Here is a 23,612-nt window from a genome sequence, read left to right as displayed (position 1 = left end):
AGCAAATAGGCAGATCTGAGTTGTGTATTTCCTCTCACAGAAGATTATTTCAAACAGTGACATAAACACTGTTGCAATTGGTTACAGTCAAGGTTTGGCTTTTACCTTTAAATGGGTACTGCACATTTTTAAACCTGAGAGTTTAAATTGAACACCCCAACATCAGAAAGCTTGCCTACGTATTTCATTTGATGCTGCTTTTCCTCCAGGTAATGGAGTAAGGAGCGAAATGCTCTACATACCCACCCGTGCCTGGTAAATCCTGTGCACAGAATATGATTTCCAGCCTGACCAAGCAGCTCCGGCGCTCACAGGGCAGCCCACAAAGGGCAGCACCAGTTTCAGCTACAGGCAAATTCCTTAGACATTTACTGATCACCTGCACTAACAAGCATCATTTTGAAAACTGATTTGGCAAAATAATTGTACAATGCATAACCAAAGGTGACATTTAAAATGTTCATTAGGGACATTTATACATGTATCGATATCATCCCTTTCAACTCCTTGGTGGAGGTGTTTTCAGGTCCAGCTTACAGACTGGCAAGTGGAGAGTCAGACAGTTCCTACAAGGCAGAGCCACACACAACCACATACCCGAGGCTTCCCAATCCAAGGATCCTTCTGCCATTGGCCAAAACTGACCCTGCAGTGGGGAGCTTTACCACCTGGGAAGACGTTCGCTTCTTAATGACACAGGTTTTCAGTAGGAAGTAAATTACTCACTTTTTTCTGACAACTAAAGCACACAGTATAAAGTAGGATGGGGAGCTTAAACAGCTTAGCCAGAGATGGTTTGTGTCTGATTTTGAAAGATTTAATTGTGTTTAATATACTGTTGTCCCCAAACATAATTTTATTTCATTTCAAATCGCTTTGACAGTGCTTGTCACCAATCCCCTACATGCTGCTCTTCTTCTTCCCGTGGAAAGGCCCATGCTGTGAATTCTGTGGATGGGAACCTAGAAATATGGGGTATATGCTATCCAGCATGATAAACAGTGTATTTGAGGGCACTTCAGGTGAAACAGAATCATAAAGTGTTCAAAGAGTGAAAAGCAGAATGTTACCATTTGCCTATTTCTTATCCTTTTAAAATTCATTATGATTGAGGTCCTGATGAAAAGAAATAAGTGATCCAAAGAATATCTTCTCATTTCTCCATCATTAATAAAGAAGAATAAAAATGTCAAGTGTCGGTGAAAGCCTTCATTCCATCAAGGGTAAATATAGCACTGATTATGTGGAGACACATTAAATTGCCTGAGTCATTTCAAGGTTTCAGTGCAGCTAATCAATGACCTCTGTCTTCAGATCTCAAAATAACGACTGTCAGTAGTCAATTTTAAAAGTGGGTTTGCTATAGGACATTTGCTCTGTTGGTTTACAAGGGAGATTTTTTTCTGGTTCTCTTTTCCAGGCTGACTGGCATGAACCTTCCTTCTCCTGTTATAAGTAGCAAGAATTGGTTACGACTCCATTTTACATCTGACAGTAACCATCGACGCAAAGGATTTAATGCACAGTTTCAAGGTAAGAATGCCCCATTTTATATATAAATAAAAAAAAGTAGAGGAAGATATTTTGGTCTTTTCACTTTCAAATTTTAGGAGTCTCTTGCTAGAGATAGAGCAAGAGATATAAGCTTGAAAATACCTTCTAGCTCTTTTATGAACAATTAACTCTGGAAGTTTTACAGATACTCCTAGCAACTTCTCAGTAAAGCTTTATTACTTTGGCTAATGTAATGTATTTTATTGTTTTGCTTGAATTATTACTGAGTTTTTATCAATAAGTCAGTAAATATATACTAGCATTAATTTTAACTCGTATACACCTAACCAGAAAATATCCATAGTTGTCTGGTTGTTTTCTTTATCCACTCATTAAAAATGGCATAGCATATAGGTTGCATGAATATGCATAAGTGCATCATCCTATCACTTTCAGTTGTAAAATATATTCACAGTACATAAATTCAGCTACGTGCTTTAATAATTTACAGGTAAGTGAACATCAAAAGAAAAACATGAGATTTTTTTCTGTAGCTGAGTGAAACAAAGTCTGTAGTCACTAGCATGAAGGTTTGATTTTGAAGCTTTCTCTTTGTATCGAATTTCTAGTGTTTATACCTGGATAGTATTGTATCACTGCCCATATGTTTGTTGGGATTCTTTAAAGATTTATTTATTTATTTATTTGAGAGAGAGAGAAAGAGAGAGAGCAGGGGGAGGGGCAGAAGATGAGAGACAATCCTGAAGCAGACTCCCTGCTGAGAGCTGAGCCCCACAGTGGGGCTCAGGGGTTCATTCCCAGGACCCTGAGATCATGACCTGAGCCAAAATCAAGAGTTGGGACGCTTAACTTACTGAGCCACTCAGGTACCCCGCCCATATGGTTTTAGTAATTAATAATCCTTATCAATACCATAAAAAAGATTCAATTTACTAGGAGATCCATTGAAAACAATCCCACTTTGAATTTACAAACAACAATAATATGACTTTGTCAGGAAGCAAGATGCACTCCCGAGCAAACTTCTCATGCTTCCCCCAAATCATGGCTGTGAGAATATCAAGAGTTCAGTTAAGACCACATTCCCAAAGCACTTGCCACATGCAAGCCAGGACCCCAAAACAAGGAAATTGTAATAACCCCCATGCTCCAGACTCTAGTAGTTCAGAAAGACAGTTTGCAAACAACCCCCATGAAAGGCAGAATGAAAACCAAAATCATGCTAGACACTCCGGGAGATTTTAGTAACGTTCTAACAAATGGTCTGAATCGGTCCTATCTAAAATACATTTTAAATCCCATAATGCCTTCATTGTGTCCTTTTGGACAAGAAGTAGAAAACTAAGAGTAATTTGCAGGAAATTAAATACAGATGGTGCTGAGGAGTGCACATGGAGGTGAGCAGATTTCATTTGCCACCTGTGTCCCTGGGGCATGTGAACCTTCACAGAATGTGCATGACTTAGAATGAAGGGCCAATTTTGTTTTACCAAAATGCATTTGATCCATCATCAGGAGCATTGCCCAACTCACATTGTCTTCTGATGTGCCAGAAAGTTCCTTCTTTTATCCTCTTTGACTGCAGATACAGTGCCTTCCAAGTTTTACAGGAGTCATAGCAATCTGTTTCTTTCCCTGTGATCCAGACAAGGCTGATCTCCTTTTTCAGACCTGCCTCTATTTGCCTTTATCTTTTAAGGCCATGTACTATATCTGTAGTCATAACAGGGTGCATATATACTCTATGATATTTATATATAATGTGGAAGAGCACACTGGGCGTGGGAAGTGAGGTCACACAGGGACATGGTATGTGGGGGTGTGAATTACTCCATGCAGTCTTGTGGGAAAATCCATCTGAGTTTTGTTGTATCAATCCACATCCACAGACATATCTATCACTGACTTAGAACAATCATAAATTAATATTCAGAAAGCAAAGTGACTGATCAATAGGTAGGTAGGTAGATCAATAGAGCTGTTTCTAAACTATTATTTGATCTCCAAAGGTCCTGATCCTGATTAATAGATTGACTTTGAACTGCAAAAAAAAAAAAAAAAAATTCTAGGTATCATTCCTCCAACCTGATCAATGTACCAGTGACTGGAAGAGAGGCAAAAAATAAAATACCACATTTGAAGATGCTCCATATTGGTAGGTATAAGTAACATTCTGGTTGGCAGAAAATTCTAATAGTTTAGATATATCAGCCATTGATATCTCTCTCTCTCTCTCTCTCTCTCTATATATATATATATATATAGTATAAATAAAATTATAGTATAAAACATTGTTATATTATATATAGTTATATATATATATATATAGTTAAAGAGTGAAGAATGATAAGTAGAAAATTTGCATAGTCCTAAGATATAAAAAGGTCCAGAAATGTAAGAAGGAATGAACATGGCTTACCAGTAATGTATTAGAAAACATCTTCAGACTGACTTTGAAGTTCAACTCCAAGACAAAACGATTTCAGGGAGCTGCCATATTTTTACTCTCATTAGCACATAGACCTTTATGCGAAGGAGGCATCGTGCCTAAGACCACAACTAGGCACACCATATATGGAAGTATGGGGTCAGTACCAGATGTCAGCCTTTTGAAGAAAATTGACCAAATGGAGAGCATCCAGGATGATGTCAAGAAACCTTCAAAAGAGGACGGGAGCACACTTAAAATGGGTGCCATAAATGTCATGCAAGAAGTCATTGCATGTATATTTTCTGGTCCAGAGAGCAGAAATATCACTAATAAATGGAAGCTACAGGTGGTCCTTCCTGCTGATTCTCAAACGAGTCCATGGACACCAGAAGGCAGGAGAGCAGCAGCTCAGGATGAGTCAGGTTCTCTCTCCAAGTCCCCCAGCAGCTGCCCCCCTGACCATCTCTGCATGACTTTGCAACCAGGAGCATTCACAGTTTTCATTCCACAAGCCAATGGGAACCTTCCTGACACACAGGGAAAAATGGATTTTTCATTAAAGTCTTCCCTTTATTCTCTGCCTAGATTGAAACCCAGGGAGCCCCAATCTGTACTGTACTTTTGTTTCAACTAAACAAAATAAGAAAACAAAACAAAACAAGGTTGTTGTTAACCACACAATTGCAAAAAAGAAAAGCATAGTAGATGAGCAACCCAGAAAACCAACAAGAGAAACAAAACTAGTTATAGTGAAAACTTGTCTAATGTTTCCCAAATGCTATTTTAATATCTCTGCATGTATTCTGTCAAAGAATCTGAATCTTGGATTAGTTGGTGGAGGAAGGGAACACTTTCTTAGAAACACACATTCCTCTGCTTGCTGCCTTTGAAACATAACTGCAGTCACATTTATCACTTGTGGTCACTGTTAAGGATATAAAGATTCCATCAGTATTCCTTGGAGTAAATATGATCACAAATTATGTGGGATTCCTATAAAAACCCTGTGTGATTCTAAACCACTAAGGAAGCCTTCCGGTGGTAGCTCTTGATGACAAACTGCTTCTCTGTTCAAGAGTACCATGCCTAAGAAGAATTTTATAACTTCTAAAAACAAAGAATATCTTCTTTTTAACGTGGTGCTTTTCTTGGTCAAATAAACAACCACCACGATAAAATGTGTTTTCGACTTTCATGTCTATGTTCTTTATTCTTTGAATTTTACACTTTGTTCTTTGGCTTTTATCTCTTCAATCATGCCATCAAATTATGCCAAAAGTAGTAGTGCACTTGACTGACAAGTATGACTGCTCTGTAGTCGCTACTCCTAAAATATATTCACTTTCAAAATAGCATTGTGAACAAAGGAGTGGCAAATGCAATAAAAGCCACTTGATATATTTGCAATATCTTGTGTATATATTGGGTTCTTGTGGAATGACAGATTTATGTGGGACACACTATTTCTTTAAATCAGCTGAAAATTGAGCCCATTCTTTATATGTTGCCTCCATCATTAATTATAATTAAATAAGCGCCTTGTTAGCACAATCAGTCATGTAGACTTTTGATGTCTACAAGATGGATTTTTTAGAGACATATTAATATTGAACCACAAATGCCTCTTCCCTATTAAGTAGCAGTATTTATCGAACTGCAGTCTTACATATGTTTACTTGGCTATTTATAAAAATACAATTTTCACAAAATGAAATTCCCATTGATTTCTGAAACTGATAAATCATTTTAAGTGTTTGTAATAAAGTCCCAGTTTATATAGAGAGCACCTGTCTCATAATTCAAGGGAAAACCTGACCATGGATTTAAATGTTGGGTTGACATAAATAATTAGTTTTCATTTTAGGTGATAGCTCTATATAACTACTAATTTTACTTTTTACCTCAAGTTGAAACTTTATATAAAATGAAGGCTTTCATGTTGTTAAAACATGTATCTTGGGGGGGCAACTGGGTGGCTCAGTCGGTTAAGCGTCTGCCTTCGGCTCAGGTCATGATCCCAGGGTCTGGGATAGAGCCCCGCATTGGGCTCCCTGCTCTGTGGGAAGCCTGCTTCTCCCTCTCTCATTCCCCCTGCTTGTGTTCCTGCACTCGCTGTCTCTCTCTCTCTAATAAATAAATAAAATCTTTAAAAAAAAGTATCTTGGAAAATTGGGAACTTCATCTTTTCAGATTAATTCAAATTTGGATGACATGTATGTTTGTCCGTTCTCCAATGCTCATGTGAGATACAATCGCAAAAGCTCTAAGAGATGGTAGACGTGGGTCCTAGCACCAGTGCATGTGTCTGTCTCTCCCTTTAGAACAGGAGCTCTGCAAAATAGTAAAGGCCGTAATCTAGAACCCAGGAGACACTCAATATATGTTGAAGAAAAGAAGGAAATTAAATGAGGGGCTCATACTGTCCCCAAGGCCCCAGGGACTGCTGGGGAGACAGAAGTAGTGAGATGCCCTGTAGGTGGCGCCCTTGCTCACTTGTATGACAAGGACATGGACTACTCTTCTAAGGGGAACTTTCAGGTAGGTAGGGACACATCAAGTTCTAATCAAAATAAGTTAGCAACCTCTAATCTTATAACCTCTAAAGAATTCTGAAAACTTCCAAACCTCTAAGAAAATAGTTTTCAGTAAGTATAACTTCACTCAAATCAGATACACAACCACTTTCCCTAAATATGTAACTTAGCTTCTCTCGGAACCAAAGATTCTTGCTAAGTGCCAACGCGAGTCCTTTAAAAATTCGTAGAAGATGCCAGTCTCTGTGTTCCAAGCTGTTGATTCTTGGCCTCCTCTCTTTTGTCAAGTACTTTCTGCCTCCCGTGCCTTGCTGTCTTAGTCTATAAAATCGGAATAACAACATTTACCTCACAGAGTCCTTGTACATAGCTAAGAAAATGAAAAGAAAGCATAACAAGCACTCTGCAGGGCTGCACTGAAGTGTGAGAGCATTTGTTACCCGCCGGTAATCCTTCCTCATTCTTAGAGTCTGCCCAGCCTAAATTAACTACCACAGCTTCATATTTCAAGTCTTAAGAGATATTTTAAAACTCAAAAATGGGCAAACACTTTCGGCAGAAAGCTGAATCGCTGCACCGTCCTCTGGACGGCTGTTCCACTGGGAAGCTGAACCGGAGCCTTCTCTAGAACCCAGTGTCTACACTCCATGTACGGGCTCGGCAGAAGTGAGTACATCTGTGTGACAAAAAGCATATATGGAGACTGTACGTAGATGCTTCATTCATAATTGTGAATATCATGACCCTGGAAATAACCAAAGTGTCCATCAACAGTGGATCAAATTAGGAAATTATATATATTCACATAATGGAATACAAAAGAAAAATGAAAAAAGGCGAGCTGACTCTACACACAAGAAGAGTGAATCTTATCAACATAACACTGAGTGAAAGGATCCAGACAGAGAAGCATGTACATTGTTCTATCGATATCAATATAATAATATGGGGACGCCTGGGTGGCTCAGTTGGTTAAGCATCTGACTCTTGGTTTTGGCTCATGTCGTGATGTCAGAGTCATGAGATAGAGCCCTGCGTCAGGTTCTGCGCTCAGCACAGAGTCGGCTTGAGATTCTCTCTCAAATAAATAAATAAATCTTAAAAAAATAAAGTAATAATATAATATAAATAGTAATTCAGGAATATATGTACATATAAAATTTAGGAATCTAAAAACTAAGTATTTAATGGGTGTTCATTACTAAAAGAGTATTTTACTGTGTGTGTGTGTGTGTGTGTGTGTGTGTAATAATTAAACTTAAAAAGTGTTTTAAAAAATGGAACAATCCCTTTCCAAGAAGATGACAATTTCTTCAGAATTTTCTTACAAATAGGATCAGGCAAAAATACCTAGAGAATTCCTACTCAATGTCATGTTGCTAATGAATGTCCAAATTAGAAGCTGCATACCGCACACAAGGAAGGGGGGATCGTAAGCCATGTAGCCCACCCCACACAGCTTGTAAATGGCAGCGTCAGGACATAAATATAAATCTCTGTTCTTTCTTTTCAATGTCATCCTTTCCAACCCTATTTTTGCAAATGACTTGCTGCACTGCTTCTACTATTTCCAATCAGAGCATCTTTCTTTGGGGAGTAGTGATTTATTTTTGTAAAACAGAAATCCCAATGAAGAAAGCATCACTTCAGGACAGCTCTAAGTTAGTGGCAACTTAATCTGTTTTCTCAGGTTGATATATTCCAAGCAGAAAACTGGCAGACCAATGGAGGAACAGGTGCCATAATGATGGGAGGGGGTTGGCAGAAATAATGAATCTGGAGCATGAAACATTGGATGACAGACTTGAGTAAATATATTCATAAGGAATAAATGTGTGTGTGTGTGTGTGTGTGTGTGTGTGTGTGTGTAGCTAAAGGACAGCGTGAAGGTAGAGGGTAGTTCTGGAAAGAAGCTAAAGAGGAAGGAAAATGAAAGCACATAGAACAAGGGAACAGCTCCACAGCATAGCTAAGGGCAGGCCGGGACTGGCAGGAAGGCTCCCTGGGCATGCGTCATGCTCTAGTGGCACCTTGGGAACTGAGGACACCACTGTGCAGACAGGCGGTCCAAAGTGTGAGCCCTGCCCCTTTCCTTCCACCAGGAGAGTTTCCCTGCGTGGCTGAGAGAGAATGGGGATTGGAGGTAGACTTCCTTGGTCTCAGTCCAGCGAGGAATGGGTAACTGGAGAGAAGAGACACTAGACATAGAGCCCAGCTAGAGCAGAGCCCATTGCCTTTTTTATAAAACAGGGAGAAGAACCACTATCACCTGTGCACAGACGTGTAGATTAAAGAGAATACCTCTGAAGCATCTAGCGCAGTGCCCAGAGTGGGATCCCGTGCGTCTCATAAACCTGGGTTTATAATCTCGATATGGGGAAAATACCTGTGCTAATCTGCAGATCCGTCTGACAGACTTAGCTTGGAAAAATACAACGAGTGCTTTTGCAGGTTTGTATTATTTCCACAGACTTCCTGGAACTTCTTGGCATGATTTTCATTTCCCAGCTGCTTTATTTCTTACACCCCTGTTTGTCCTTTCCATTCACCCTACTTCCTTGACCCAAGTACAATAACCGTGCTTTGGAAGTCAGTGCATTTGGAATTCAATTCTATTCAGTTCCCTTATTGCATATCTGCTCTGTGGCCCACTGTGCGCCAGGAACATGGAACCCAAAGTCGTGTTTCAGCCCCGGTATTCCAGTAAAGGGGTCAGAGAGATACATAAACTGACAAGTCACATACTATGTGGGTGAAGTTATGCACAAAATGCCCCCAAATTAGAAAGCTGCATGCCAGCTGACTTGGCAGGGAGCAGAGGGTCTGTTTTGGGAGGTTTCCTGGAGGAGGCGATTTCGGGACTGCGTTCAGGTAGCCAGGAAAGAGGAAGGAGAGAAATCTAAGAGAAAAGCGTAAGCAGAGCCCAAGCAGCATTACATGCCGTGGTGTGTTCAGGCTCCTGCAAATATTGATGGTTCAATATTAAAGTGTGAAGAGAGTCCAATAGAGCAATAAGAAATAAAGCTGGAAAGGGATAGCTGGATCTGGGAAGGGTTTGATGCTATCCTTAAAAACTTAACCGTACCATGGGCAAACAATAAAGATCACTGGAGTGTTTGAGAAGATAGAAGATGGAGAACAATGCACGCAGTTTTATCACCAAGGCTGCTGGTAGGTTCCCCTTTGTTAGCTTGCGGGTAGCGCCCAGGGATATCTCAGAAAGGAGGGCCATGTACTGCAACGTTTTAAGACACTGACCATGGGAACGAAGATTGTTCCCAGGTCATCATATTTAAAGAAGGGGGGAGATGTTGCTGAGGAATATAAATTTGCCCTAAAGGGATCCAATGCCCTTTGGTCCAAGGCTTAGTCACAGTCAAATTTAATGAATTAATATATTTGAGAGAATGTGTCCACCAGAAGTGTGTGTATGCGTGTATTTGGTGGGGACTGTCATGTACACTTCAGAGTCCAGTGACCCAAGTGCTAGACAGGATACTGATGTGAAGCCCAGTGACATGGATTCCCAGGCTCAGCTACCGTGGTCCAGTAGCAATCCAGCTTCCTCCTGGGGACGGACACGTGGGTGGAATGAATTAGCATATTCAACCAAGAGTCATGGTATGCCCACTGTGTACCAATAAGGTCAAAAAGATGAGCAAAGCAGAGAAAGAAGCAAGTGCCAGTCCTTTGAGAAAAGAAGAGCAGCAGAAGACCAGGAAGTTGTGAAGTATGGTAAAGCACAGGAGACACATAGGGGCAAAATCCTGCAGGGACTTGTGGGGGTTCCACAGGGCTACACTGGGCTTAGGTACAAGGTTGAGGCTTCAGAATATCTGGAATGAGAAAGTGCCATTATCTGATTTCCATTTTGAACATGTTGAGATTTTCTGTAGAGAATGCAATTCTATACATTAATATTCTGTCCCCTTGATGAGGTACAGTATTCCTTGAAATGATCCTTGTGGTTCTTCCTCCTTTCTCTCTACTTTTGGTTCCTCGGCCACATTGTGAGATACAGAACATGCCACAGTGCTTGAAAATCACACTTTCTGGTCTATAACATTGAGGCCACACCTGGGCTAAAGTGATTAGTTGAGGTGACGCTCCCAGGGGTCAGCTGCATGCAGGGCTCTCTCCTGACTCAGGTGAGAGACACCTTTAATGCTCTCATTTGTCCAAACTGTCATTGGGCCAAAAATCTTTACCTACTACTCAGTGTGGTCTTTAGCTACGTGTCTAACAACGGTTTATTATACATGTCCCACGTAACTTGTAAAAGACGATAAATAGAACGGGTATGATTTCGTGTGTCTTTCCTTGTATTAAAAATCCCTAAAGGTAAAAATTCATTCCAAACCGCTGTTTGATGTCTACTAAGGATAGAACGAAGAGAATGGGCTTAAATTTCAGTAGTAATTATTTTGACTAGACATTGAGGGTAATTTCTTACTAATGTTGAAATGAAAGAACATATTTCTTAAGGAAAGTATGCAATTTTATTCATCAAAGATGTTCAATTAATAGATAGAGTTCTCACCTCAAGGAAGCCCTAATGGAGTAAATGAACTTTTGAGTTTGTTCTAGACTTTTGATTTAAATCGATGCATTGTCATGTATCGATTTATTTTAAGGTTATGTTGGAAATATTAGCCCGTGATAAATCTTAGTCATCGTATATAAAACCACTTAAACTAAAACCTTTCTTTTTCTAAACTTTAAAATGTGTTTCACCCTGGAAAACTTAAAGTCAACAATGTCACTCACTACATCACAGCTATTTAAAAAGACTAATAAATGTCAACAACAGGTAGATGTTAAATTCTTATGCTTGAAGACATAAAGGCTTAGGAGGGTATTACTCCCTTGGTGAATTGTCTTTCTATAATTTCTGCTTATGTGATGTTGACACGGAATTTGTTCTGGCTTTCAGTTTAACAAACCCCTAACTGTACTCATTCTTCGTGCTTCCTCTCTCTTGTTGGCAGTTTGATCAGTCAAATTTGCAGACTGTGTTTAGTGTTTATTTGTTAAATGCACATATCCACCTCTTCCAGTGCCTCATAGTGTGGTTTCTTCTCCCTGAGCTGCTGTGGCTACCCCTCACCCAGAGAGGTTACCACGTGGCTCTGTAGGATGCCATAGGGCCATCCCGGTTCAGTCAGAGCCCTGGGAATCCAGTCTGCTTTAGAAGCCACACTGCTTGTTCTCTTAATCATCTGGGTCAGGTTACTCAAATTGAACAGCAAAGCAGTCGCTCAATCAATGTCCTGAGTGATCCAGGATGAGGCAGTTAGCTTCGGCACTACCAGTGACTACCTCGTTGGATGAGAGCCTCACGCCTCTTGCAGAATGATAGTGCAAGCGTCTCAGAGTTTGAGCACAACCCTCAACATGAGTCCAGATGTGAGTTTAAGTTGGGTTTGGAAGCAATGTGTAGCGGGAGGATGCATGTAGTAAGCCATTGAAGATTGTGACTGTTCCATTGTGGGCGAGTTTATTTTTGTACATATGCAGACAGTGGTTCCAGCAAATCACTTCAGTGCATTTCACGTTTGCATTTAGTTACTCATCTGAAAGTCCTTTCTTTACTACAATTCCCAGGAAGTTTCTCCAAAGGTCCCTTGCTTCTGGTGAACCATCCCAGAGGTGGTCTCTAAGGGCTCACAATGTTCTAGCCAACGTCTTTGTACAGTTGACCACCATGATCTTTACCATTGGAAAGGCTATATATTTCCCTCCATGGGAGACCCGAAGTTTACTTTTTACAATCAACTAACCCAAAGATATATAGGGAATTAACGGGAGGATATATAACATACAAAGGATAGAGTTCTATTTTCCCGTTGATATTTTGAAATTTGCCTTGCAACTAATAATAGGAGCTTAGTTTTCACCAGCCATACATCCAGGGCTGCAATTCAGTTCATATATCCATGTTTATTGTTAAAATATTGGCTTATGAATTATCTGCATGAGATGATAAATAACCATAGCCTATTTATCTGAATAGCCTACTGAATGCCCCCCACTCTGCCTGCACTGGGCTCTCCTGCAGAATGCCTGTGTTACCGCACAAAATTCCTTAAAGATTTAAGGTCTAAACTTTCACACCTGCCCAGAGATAGGAGAGCCTGCAGCTTCTGCTCTGATTGATTTGTGCCTGCCCTACTAGGTGCTCAATATATTTTTAAATGTCATGCCTGAATATAGTTGTAAGAGCTGTATGTGACTAGCTATATGTGACTATTTATTAAGCATGCCATTAAGTTCTATAGAAATAAACAGAAAAACAAATATGGATGCCTTTCTTTCTAGAGAAATACATACCAAGGCTCCAGAATACATATGTTAAAATATGTTTGTAAGTCACCCACTCTTCATTTTAATCCAGTGGTAACTTTCTTTGGCTGTACGTTTTGTTTGTTTTGTTGCTTTGTTTTGTTTTGCTTTGTTTTTTTGCTTCCAAAATGTTCAAAAGACTTCCACGTTAAATCTTGTCTGTTATAAAGGCCCTTATACTTCCCATGCCTGGGGTTCCAATCTGGTCATGCCAGGTCCCTGGGTAAACACAGCTGTAGCTCCCATGATGTACAACCTGCAGAGCAGACACCAAAGCTCTCAGAGACAAATCTCCAGCCTTCTATTTCAGACTCATCTTTTCATCCACATTCCAGAAATTCCGCACACTCAGTGCCCCCAGACGTGTCATTCACGCCCCACCCTGGCTGTTCATTCCCACCAACTGTGTAGCCTCTTGGCCTTTGTCGTTTTTCCTCTCCAAAGAAGCCTTCCCAGTCTCTTGAGCCAACACCAACCATGTATCTATATGTACGTGTACAACACTTAGCCTTTTCTTACAACTTGTGTTTTGAGCTTTATTGAGATATAGTTGACAAATAAAATTGTCATTATTTAAAGTGTGCTCTATGATGATCTATTTACACAGTATGGGAGGATGTCCCCCATCAAGCTAATGAACACACATCCATAACCTCACATACTCACCTTTTTAAAAATTTTTTGGTGAAAACATTTAAGTTCTATCTCATAACAAATGTCAGCTGTATGATGAAATGTTATCAACCATATTCGCCATGGTACACATTATATCCTCAGACCTTGTTCATCTCATGACTTAGAGGTTGGACCCTTCTACCAATCTTTCATGATTTCCCCCATCCCGAGCCCCTGGAAACCACCTTTCTATTGTCTACTCTCTGTTTCTGAGTTTGACTTTTTTTAAAATATATATATCACACAATTGCTTGCAATGTAGCTATACATTGTTGTTGTTTTGTTCTGTGTTTTAAAGTAGAACAACATTCTCTGTTGTCTCCAGCACTAGACAGAGTGATTTTCAGACCTGGTATTCACTTCCTGTTTGTTGAATGAATAGTTCAATGCCTGAACACACTGGGTGTTATACGCAAACAATGAATCATGGAACACTACCTCAAAAACTAATGATGTAATGTATGGTGATTAATGTAACATAATAAAATAAAATTTAAAAATAAATAAATAAATAAATAAGAAAAAAAAAGAATAATAAAAAAAAAAGCACCTGAAAGGGATATACTACTCTGCATTCATTAGAATGGTAGCATGGCATAGTGGAAAGACATTGACCTATGGAGTCTGAAGACCGCTGTGACCTTGAGCAACTCTCTCAGCTTCTTTAGATGTCTGTTTATTCATCCCTACCATAGTGCTAGACACAGCTGCCTTACAGGCATATCATGGGGCTCGGACGGAGAAGCTGTACAAAGGCCATGTTCTAATGTGGCACAGATCTGATTGCTTTAGCCAGTGCCATGCTCTGTGCTTAGGTGACCCATGCAGAGAGATGGCTGGGATACAGAGTCCCCTGGACCCTCACAAGTTTGTGTGGCCTTGGTGTCATTCCCCTTCTCAACTGCAAATGACTGCATCTACATGTGATGTGTGTTACCTGGGGCAGTAAGGACACATTCAGAAAATCAAAAGTAACTCTTCACAGGGAAAAAGTTGAGTCGCTTATATCGGGAATTTCCTAAACCTCTCCCTTCTGATCCTTCAGAAATGTCCCACGAGACGCTAGACCTGAGTGGTGACCCTGAGGGTAGATGAAAGAATGGACAGGGGCTCTGTTACCTCACGGCCGTAGAAGCAAGAGTGGAGGCTGTGACCTTCTTATGGGGAAGCACAGATGGCCTCCAGTGAGTGGACCACTACCTCTGTGTCCCACAACATCCTTGGGTACTGGATATGCCCTTTCTGACCCTGGATGCCTATAATTCCAAACAGAGTCTGACTGGGTGGTGGCTATGTGCACCAGTTTGATTGTGATGGTTATTTCACAATGCACACATGTATCAGAACATCAAGTTGTACATCTTAAATATATACAATTTTTATTTGTCAGTTATACCTCATGAAGCTAGGGGGGTAGATAAAGATAGAAAGAACCAAAATTGAAGTTGGACAAATAAAGACTCGATGACATTTTTTTCTAATGCTGAGTAATCGTAAGCTGATTGTGCTTACATACTTTAGTCACCTTTATGGTACGATTTCCCAGATAAGTAGAACAATTTTTTTTAATAATTCCCTAAAAACACACTATTATAGATGTATACATAGGCAACATCCTTTTCATTATTACCTTTTTTTTTTTTTCAGAAAATTGCAATATTTATCTCTGGCCAATAAATAATTGACTCAACTTAAATATCTTAACCAAGTCGACATTAGAGTTCTCTCTTAGTTCTTCTTGTCTGCAGGTTGAAATGGTTGTGAAGACCGGTATATCCACTTTCCATAATTCAGCCATTATCAGCCTTGGCTATGGAATAGTGACAGATGGAACCTTTTAGAAACCACCCAGAAATTATAATTTTTGTGATTTAGGCTGAGGACCAACATGGCTAATTTTTTTTTCTTTAAAGCTTTCTAGATCATTCCAATGTGGATCCAGACTTGGCAAAATGATGCACGCTATCTATTAAGCGTTCTGATACAATCATCCCCCCTTATCCATGGGGGATATTCCAAGACCCCCAGCAGAGGCCTGAAACCATGGTAGTATTGAATCCTGTTTGTTTTATGTTCATTCCTCTGTGTGCACACCTCTGGTAAACTTTAATGTGTAAATTAGGCACAGTAGAATTAACAATAACTAATAATAAAATAGAACAATTATAATAATACACTGTAGTAAAAGCTACGTGAATGTGGTCTTTCTCTCTCTTTCAAAATGTCTTATTGTCCTGCACTCTCCCTTCCTCCTGTGCTGCTGCAAGATGATAAAACACCTGCTTGATGAGGTAATGTGATGTAGAGTCAGGCTGTGATTGGCCCCCGATGCTGTGTCAGAAGGAGGCTCACCTGCTTCCAGACCATGGTTCACGATGGGGGAACTAAGAACATGGAAAGTGGAACCCCAGATAAGGGAACTGCTGTTCTAGTTCTGCAGTTTACCTCACCACCAGGAAACATCAAAGCTTTAAAAGGTGATAGCTACTGCATAATTATTTTTTTAAAGATTTTATTTTTTATTTGACAGAGAGCTAGAGAGTGAGCACAAGTGGGCAGAGAGGCAGGCAGAGGGAGGGGGAGAAGCAGGCTCCCCACTGAGCAGGGAGCCCTTTGCAGGACTCAGTCCCAGGACCCCACGACGATCATGACCCGAGCCAAAGGCAGCCGCTTAAGCGACTGAGCCACCCCCGCACCCCTGTTGCATAATATTTTGAAATTCAAAATTTAACTCCGATTTGAATTGTCCACTTAAAAAAAATACACATATTAGAAATCGCGTTGGAGGAGAGGGGTGGAAGGATAGGGTAACAGGGGAGGGTATGTGTTGTAATGAGCACTGGGTATTATATAAGACCGATGAATCACAGACCTGTACCTTTGAAACAAGTAATACATTATATGTTAATTAACTGAATTTAAATAAAAAATAAAATGCTCAGAAAAAAAAAGTCACCTTGGTATATGGTAGAATGAATGAACCAAGAACAAATCCACTCTAATATTAACCAAAAAAAAGTAGATTATTCATTTATCTCTTATTTACTTAATAAGTTATGGAAATGGCAGGCACAAGTGAATGTTATTTATGACTTCATTCAATTGATACCTTCTTAATTTTTTTAAGATTATTTTATTTATTTTAGAGGGAGATTGCGTGTGTGCATGCGCATGCATGCTTGAGTGGGGGTAGGAAGACAGGGAGAGAATCTTCAATCAGACTCCCCGCTGAGCACAGAGCCTGACTCAGGGCTCAGTCTCAAGACCCCAGATCATGACCTGAGCCAAAATCAAGAGTCTGATGCTTAACCAACTGAACCAGCCAGGTGCCCCCATCTTGTTAATGTTTTGAAATCATTCTATATAGTCCTACAAACTCTCTATCATCCTCATTATTTTAACTTTTAGTCTTTAGAATGACTTGAAACATAACAACTTATATTGGTTAATTCAACCTTTAACACAAAGGTACAAAGATCGGTATTTTTCTCAAATTATTTTTGAGAATGTTCTCTTCTTTGTTCTGAGTAATTTCTCTTTTTTTGTTCTAAGTAATCTTTATGCAATTCCAAATTTTGAGACCAAAGTTTATAAAATAGTTTATATTAATGAATGCCAGTGTTAACTTCAAACCTGTATTAGTTGCTACCACAAATTTAAATAACATGGTATTTAAGTGATAACAAACATTCATGTAAAATCTAATTTAACTTGGTAACTCAAACACAATATACATTTTAAAAATCCTTACCTGTCACATGATAAATATAAATTTTGTAATTAAATATAGTATAAGCATGGGGTACAAAAATAACTCACTGTCTCTGCCTTCAGGAGTTTATAATTTAATTAGTAGCTCTCAATATGTATTTGGGTCAGATTCCCTATTGAAAATGTAATACATACCAGATTCAACACACATTTTTGTGAAATTCTTGTTTGCACGAAATCCTAGGGGTTACAAATAGATTTCAGGTTAAGAATTATATCTATTGAGGGGCGCCTGGGTGCCTCAGTCATTAAGCATCTGCCTTCGACTCAGGTTATGGTCCCGGGGTCCTGGGGTCGAGCCCCACATCGGGCTCCCTGCTCCGCGGGAAGCCTGCTTCTCCCTCTCCCACTCCCCCTACTTGTGTTCCCTCTCTCGCTGTGTCTCTCTCTCTGTCAAATAAATAAAATCTTTAAAAAAAAGAACTATATCTACTGAGATTATAGGGTAAGAACTTCGGCTTTTGGTTAATGTTGGGCTGTAGGAGACCCACTTAGTAGAAGGATGATAGATACAGATAGGTAAATAGATCAATAGACAGACAGGGTTTCTGATAGGTATATATAGGTAGATTAGGCAAAGGTGCCAAGGGGACAAGGCTGTGTTGTGAGTGGAACTCGGAAGAAAGGGAGAGGCTACAGCTTGAAAGGGCAATTTGAGAGGGAAAAAAAAAATCAAGAGTGCTTGGAAAAAGTTGAAATACATTTGACATTTGTGGAAGATTGATGGAAAAGTATGTGTTGGCCAGCATGTGACTGACATTATAAAGAACCTGAACTTTGTAATTGAGGTCTTTAGGGGTTGCTGAAGGACACCTGAACAGGGTTTGACCTCATAGAGAGAGGACAACGGGTCTGGGGTAGGTCAGAGAAAGGAGCACGGTGTTGCCACAAATACATTCAACTACCGTAGGGCACACTGTTCTTTCTAAAGATGACTATCCATTCAGAGAATTGAAATTCAGCGCGGTGTTCCTGTCTTAGCTGGCAGTTTAGAAAATCCTTATTATTTTTTATTATGTTAGAAGTTACCTGTCTGTACTCTCTGACTGCACTGAGTGAGTCAGGTTTAACCAAGTTAATCCTAAAGTCACTGAATGCATATAAGAGACATAAGTCTGCCTACTGAAAAGTGTAGAACAGACCGGAACTGAATCACATTGCATTTGCTGATCTACTGGGTAAAACTGCTATCACATCTATCATGGGATGTGACAGTCAAATGATGAACAAGAGAGCTTGGATTAGAACGCCTAGCCATATAAGCCCTCCTGTGATACCATTCTTTCCAATCCCTCTGTGTCAAACCTCCTGAAGGGATGCCTGGCAGACGCTGTTCATCGTGTGCTTCCTGCTGTGCTGTCCGCAGCCTCTTAAGCCGCCAAACCCTGTCTCATCGACCTACACCTTCCCCCCACTCCATGAGCGGGGGCCTTGGATATGGTTCTGCCCTCATTCCCCATTTCTGTGCTCTTCCCACTGGGCAGTCATGTCCGTCCAGAGCCTTGTTAAGGTGGTGCTCAAGATAGGAACTTTCTGCCCCTCTTCTTCCTCACTTCCTTTGTGGGGCTTGCTTGGTTCACGTTGCCTCCCTCCTCCGCTGTAGGCAATGGAACCGACATCCCAAATCCCTAAACTTGTCTCTGCACCTCTGCCTCCAATCCCAACACCTCCTCCCTCTCCTCCTGTGTTTCCCATGGTTTCCCTATATGGGAAACGCTCCCCCTTCCTGCCGTCTGTGACTCAGACACGTCCTCTGAGTATGCTGTCGGCAGGACTGTCTCCTACTTCTGAGGAGTCCTGTAGAACCCGCTCTTTTTTCCACCCCAGTCATGCAGCTCTTGACTAGTACTGCCTCGTACTGTTGATTCCTCCTTCCATGTGAGCTGTATGATGCGGGCACCACTGGCCACATGGGGCTGGTTTAGACAGAGATGAGCTGCAGGGATAAAATACACAGGTCTAAAAGTATTATGGGAAAAAATTACTGTAAGACATTATATGTTAAAATGATATTTTTTATCATTTTAAATTTTTTTTAACTGTAATGTGTCCACTTGAAAATTTTGAATTACGTATGTGGTCACTCACATCTGTGGCCCCTATTTTATCTCTAATGACGGTGCCGCCATGTATCATTTTAGCTTCACACTAAGATTGGAGGACTGCTCCAATAGGACCATTCTAAAGATGCTCCTGCCAACTCCTACCAACCCTAATGTCTGAAAACCTCATACAAAGGACTAAGTCTGGCTTGAACATTTTGGCTTATAGTGCAGAATCTCTGCAAGTGGTTAAAGCTGTCATTTATTCTTCAGTGTGAATGAGTTTTATTGCTGCTTTTTTGGAAGTAAACAAAAAAATAGGGGTTATATAATATTATATAATATTTCCCAGTGATTAAGAGAGAAAGAATAATAATACCAAGAAAGAAATAGTAAACAAATATGGATTATTATTAGTAGTATTTTTTTAACTCCTAAGATTGCCTTGGACCAGTCTTTGATATCCTGATTAAAACCAGCGTGTAGGAGGTCTTGCTCCACCCAGTAGATCACAATTTCCTCAGTTTCAATTGTTTCAGTGTCGAGGATGGTGACCGACACCAGTTTTCTGAGGGGGAAAAATATCAGACAATTGCCACCCGCAGACCTAGTACCTCTGAAAGAAGAAAACTGCTTGCAATAGTGTGGAAAGCTGTTATATGCAGGATAATTCAAAATCAATATTTAAAACTGAAATATTTGGGTTTGACAGAAGTAGAAGAGCTTCATTCATCTCAACTAACGTTTGACCTTAGTCGAGGAGAGCTTAGTCAATATAGGCTTCCCACAAATTAAATCCTGATTGCAAAATAGGTGATAGGATTATTCTATTAGGAATGATCAATTTTTTTTTATTTAAGTTTATTCTTAAACTTTCTGTGTCCATGTTTCTTGGAAAACCCCACTTGGATTATCATGCTTTTTAATGCACAGAAATGCTCTCACCCTGGACATGAAACAAGCATACTATGGGAATCATTAAAATCATTACGGAAAGCTTTTGAAAGGGCAGTTACTATGGAGAACTAAAATAATAAAAGATGTAAATCCAATGAAACTTACTACCTTTGTTGCATCTGTTCAATGTGTGACAGAAAAGCATTTTGTATGTGGTTCTACTCTTCACAAATCCCTTCGTATTTCACCGATTCATTCAATGATACCCAGAAGAGTCCAAGGGAATTTTAATTACAAGTAGAGTAAAGATAAAGCAGAATTCTGGATTTGTCTTTCTCTAGTTTTTAGAGAAAATGCCATTATTGCTTAAAGACTACAGTCAGTATTATTTACCTCCTGATATTCTTCAACGTACCTACTTCTCTGAATCACCCCCTAAGGTAAAATGTCCACAGTATTTGTTGCTAAGGAAATTGAAAATAATTTAACATTATACCTTGATCTCACCCAGTTATGAAATCTATTGCTATTGTCTTGATAAGTATGGATCAATAACTTAAAACTTAATAATACACATTGCACCAGGGTCCTTTCAACAGGACTTTTTCAAATCCCTAATATGATTTGCAATTTTTTTTTTTGCTTAGGAAATTCCATTTTCAGTCATTTCTTGTGAAATAAAGTTTTAACTCAAATGATTCTTTAGGGATTACTCTTCAAGTTTTATTTCATTAGCTATTTTAATCTAATTAGTTCTAGGCAGGAAGCTTATAGTCTTGAATGTTCCTATAATTTTCTTAGCAACAGGTATTCAAGGAACAAATAGATGAAGTCCTTTGTGGTATTTTGATTAGAATTTAAATGACAGGTGTTGAAAAATTGGGGAAATAAACGCTACTAATGGAGAGTTCATAAAAATTTCACTTCTAGCTATATTAAGGAATAAATGTTTTCTTCTTTGTTCCTCTAGAAATTGAGTCATGTTTTATAGATGATGAACAGGAAGTTTATTTGTAACAAATTAAAAGTCATGTTCAAAAGAGATTAGCTTAAAAATAGCTAGGAGAAAACACATATATAATAAATCCTACTTCAAATAACAATAAAACTATGTCTATGCAATAAATATACAGTCTTTTCCTGTTCCATTGGTTGAAGCTATACTATATTACATTGAATCCAAGTTGAACTTGTTTTCACATTTTAGTATCTCCAGAAGGAGGATCATGTATTTGGCAGCATTCTGTCTTTGTCCTTTCTTAGCCATGTATAACATAAAGTAACCCTGCACTCTACACCTGGCTATGTCTGAGATGTGATGAAGGACTCTAATGGTACTTGCTCTGATTTCAGACCTTTCTCTCTCCCCAGATGTTAAGACGCTATATGTGTATTGCTTCTTCTCATTCTCTGTCTGCTATTCCTTCCCTGGGCTCTTGTGCTGAGGCAGAGTTCTAGAACCTTCTCCCAGCTCTGCATGTGCCTTCCTTGAGGTAAAGAGCAAAGAAAATAAGCAGAAAGGAAAAGAAGAAATATCGGGTCCTGGTGGAGTTAAAATTTGTATTCATTAATTTTGTAAAAGTAATATAAATAAGATAATTTAAAATTAACATTACACTGTATGTAACAGGTTTACACTCTAGGAGTTTAAACATCAATAGATTTAACTGTGGTGTGCAGATGTTCAGCAAACATATTTGCTTTGAAGGACTTAAAGATGGTAACTGACAGGAAATTGAGCGTTCACAGACAGAATCAGCACTTCTGAAGACAGTCTGGCGGTGTGGATGTAACTTTAACATGACAGGAGATGAGAAAGTCCAGAGAAGCACCAGGAAAGAGGATCACATCCTTTGGTCTAGTACGCATCAGATGCTTCAACTACGAATATTTGTTTACAACTTAAAATTGAAAAGCCTTGCCATTAAGATGGCTGATAGCTGGATGGGAGGGCCCAGCCTCTGTTGATTCACCCCCCCCCCAGTCACACGCAGCACACACACACAGTCACACACACACACACACACACACACACACACAAGTTATACAACTACCCACCAACACAAATAGTCCTGGGACAGCTTGGGAGTGCACTTTGGCTGCAGCAATGCAATGCAGCGAAAAGCCCGAGAATAACTTCACAAAGACAATGAGACGGACAGCTGCACTTGCCTGCATCACCCCACTCCCAGTCCGGTGTGCCTGGGGTGAAGAGGAAGGTCCTCCCCAGGCCCCTCTTGCAGGGAAAGGCGAACAGGTGGAGACACAGGCTCCCCGGACTCTGCGGGCATGGCACAAGGGAACTGCTTTGGTTTCTCCCCACCCAGATTGCTGGGGACATTGGCGTAGATGAGGTGTCTGGAGATGGTTAGGAATGAAGACAGGTGAGGCTGCCCCCACCAGCCACATGGCGGGTGTGACCATAGTCCCCCGGGGCCGGCTCTGCCAAGGACCCCAGCAGCATTCAAGGTTGAGGGAACTGACAGCCAGAAGATGTGCTGCCTACCCCTGGTCTGTAGCTTTCCAATCTAGGGGCCCCATGGATTTTCTCCTTTGCAGACTCCTGAGTCCCAACTCCCCAGCCCAGCTGCCAGGACCCCAATCAGTGCTGCTACAGGCATCCAGCCTGACACACAGCCCAGATACCATGTAGGTGCCTAGAGCTAGCCCTGGCCACCGGTACCAGCCCCTCCACCATACATGCCCACAGCAGGGCATCATAACACCCTCGCAGGTGACCCTGCAATCAAGTGCATGCACATCACTGGTTCCACTCCCCACAGACACCTGACACTTGCTCTAGGCCCTCATTGGTGGACCTGGGGTGCTGCTGAGGACCCAGCAGCTCTGGCTACCAAGCAAGGACCAGTTGGAGACACTATAGACTACAGCTGTTTGAAAAGGTGGGACATTGTGCCCCCCACACAACTGGAGCCACAGCAGGCTCCAGCATGCACCCCTAGCAAGTGAAGGTCTCTCTTCACTGAAGCCAGTCCACAAAGTCTGGAAGAGAAGACAGCTTGTCCAAATGTGCAACACCTGTGCAAGGCTACAGGGATCACAAAAATTAGGGAAACATGACACCACCACACAAATACAATTAACTTCCAGTCACTAGCCCCAAAGGAGTTGGAGATCTATGAATGGACTGACAAAGGACTCAAAATAATTGTGCTGAAGAAGCTTAGTGAGTTCTAGGAGACAGAGATCAACCATTTAACAAAATCAGGAAACCAAAATAAGAAAAAAAATGAAAAGTTCAACAGAGAGATACAAAACATAAAAAAGGACCAAACTGAAATTCTGGAAATGAAAAATTCAATGACTGACCTAAAAAAATGCAAGAGGGTTTCTCCCTTCCCTCCCTCCCTCCCTCCCTCCCTCCCTCCCTCCCTCCCTCTCTCT

At 40.3% G+C, this 23,612-nt stretch overlaps 1 protein-coding gene across 1 annotated transcript in view; it reads left to right on the top strand.

Moving 5' to 3' along the window:
- The window catches only part of CSMD1 (CUB and Sushi multiple domains 1), a 2,052,675-nt gene that overhangs the window by 1,292,609 nt on the left and 736,454 nt on the right, over window positions 1–23,612 (top strand). Inside the window, exon 6 of the mRNA XM_073902260.1 lies at window positions 1,421–1,533. Within this exon, the coding sequence (XP_073758361.1) occupies window positions 1,421–1,533 (113 nt within the window). The remainder of the gene's footprint in view (window positions 1–1,420; window positions 1,534–23,612) is intronic.

This window comes from Callorhinus ursinus, unplaced genomic scaffold (genome assembly GCF_003265705.2).
Source record: "Callorhinus ursinus isolate GAN/ISIS: 27379988/994484 unplaced genomic scaffold, GSC_fseal_2.0 scaffold17, whole genome shotgun sequence".
NCBI classification, from domain to species: domain Eukaryota; kingdom Metazoa; phylum Chordata; class Mammalia; order Carnivora; family Otariidae; genus Callorhinus; species Callorhinus ursinus.
Note: the sequence above shows the minus strand (reverse complement) of the source record. Positions and strands in the feature narration are given on the sequence as shown.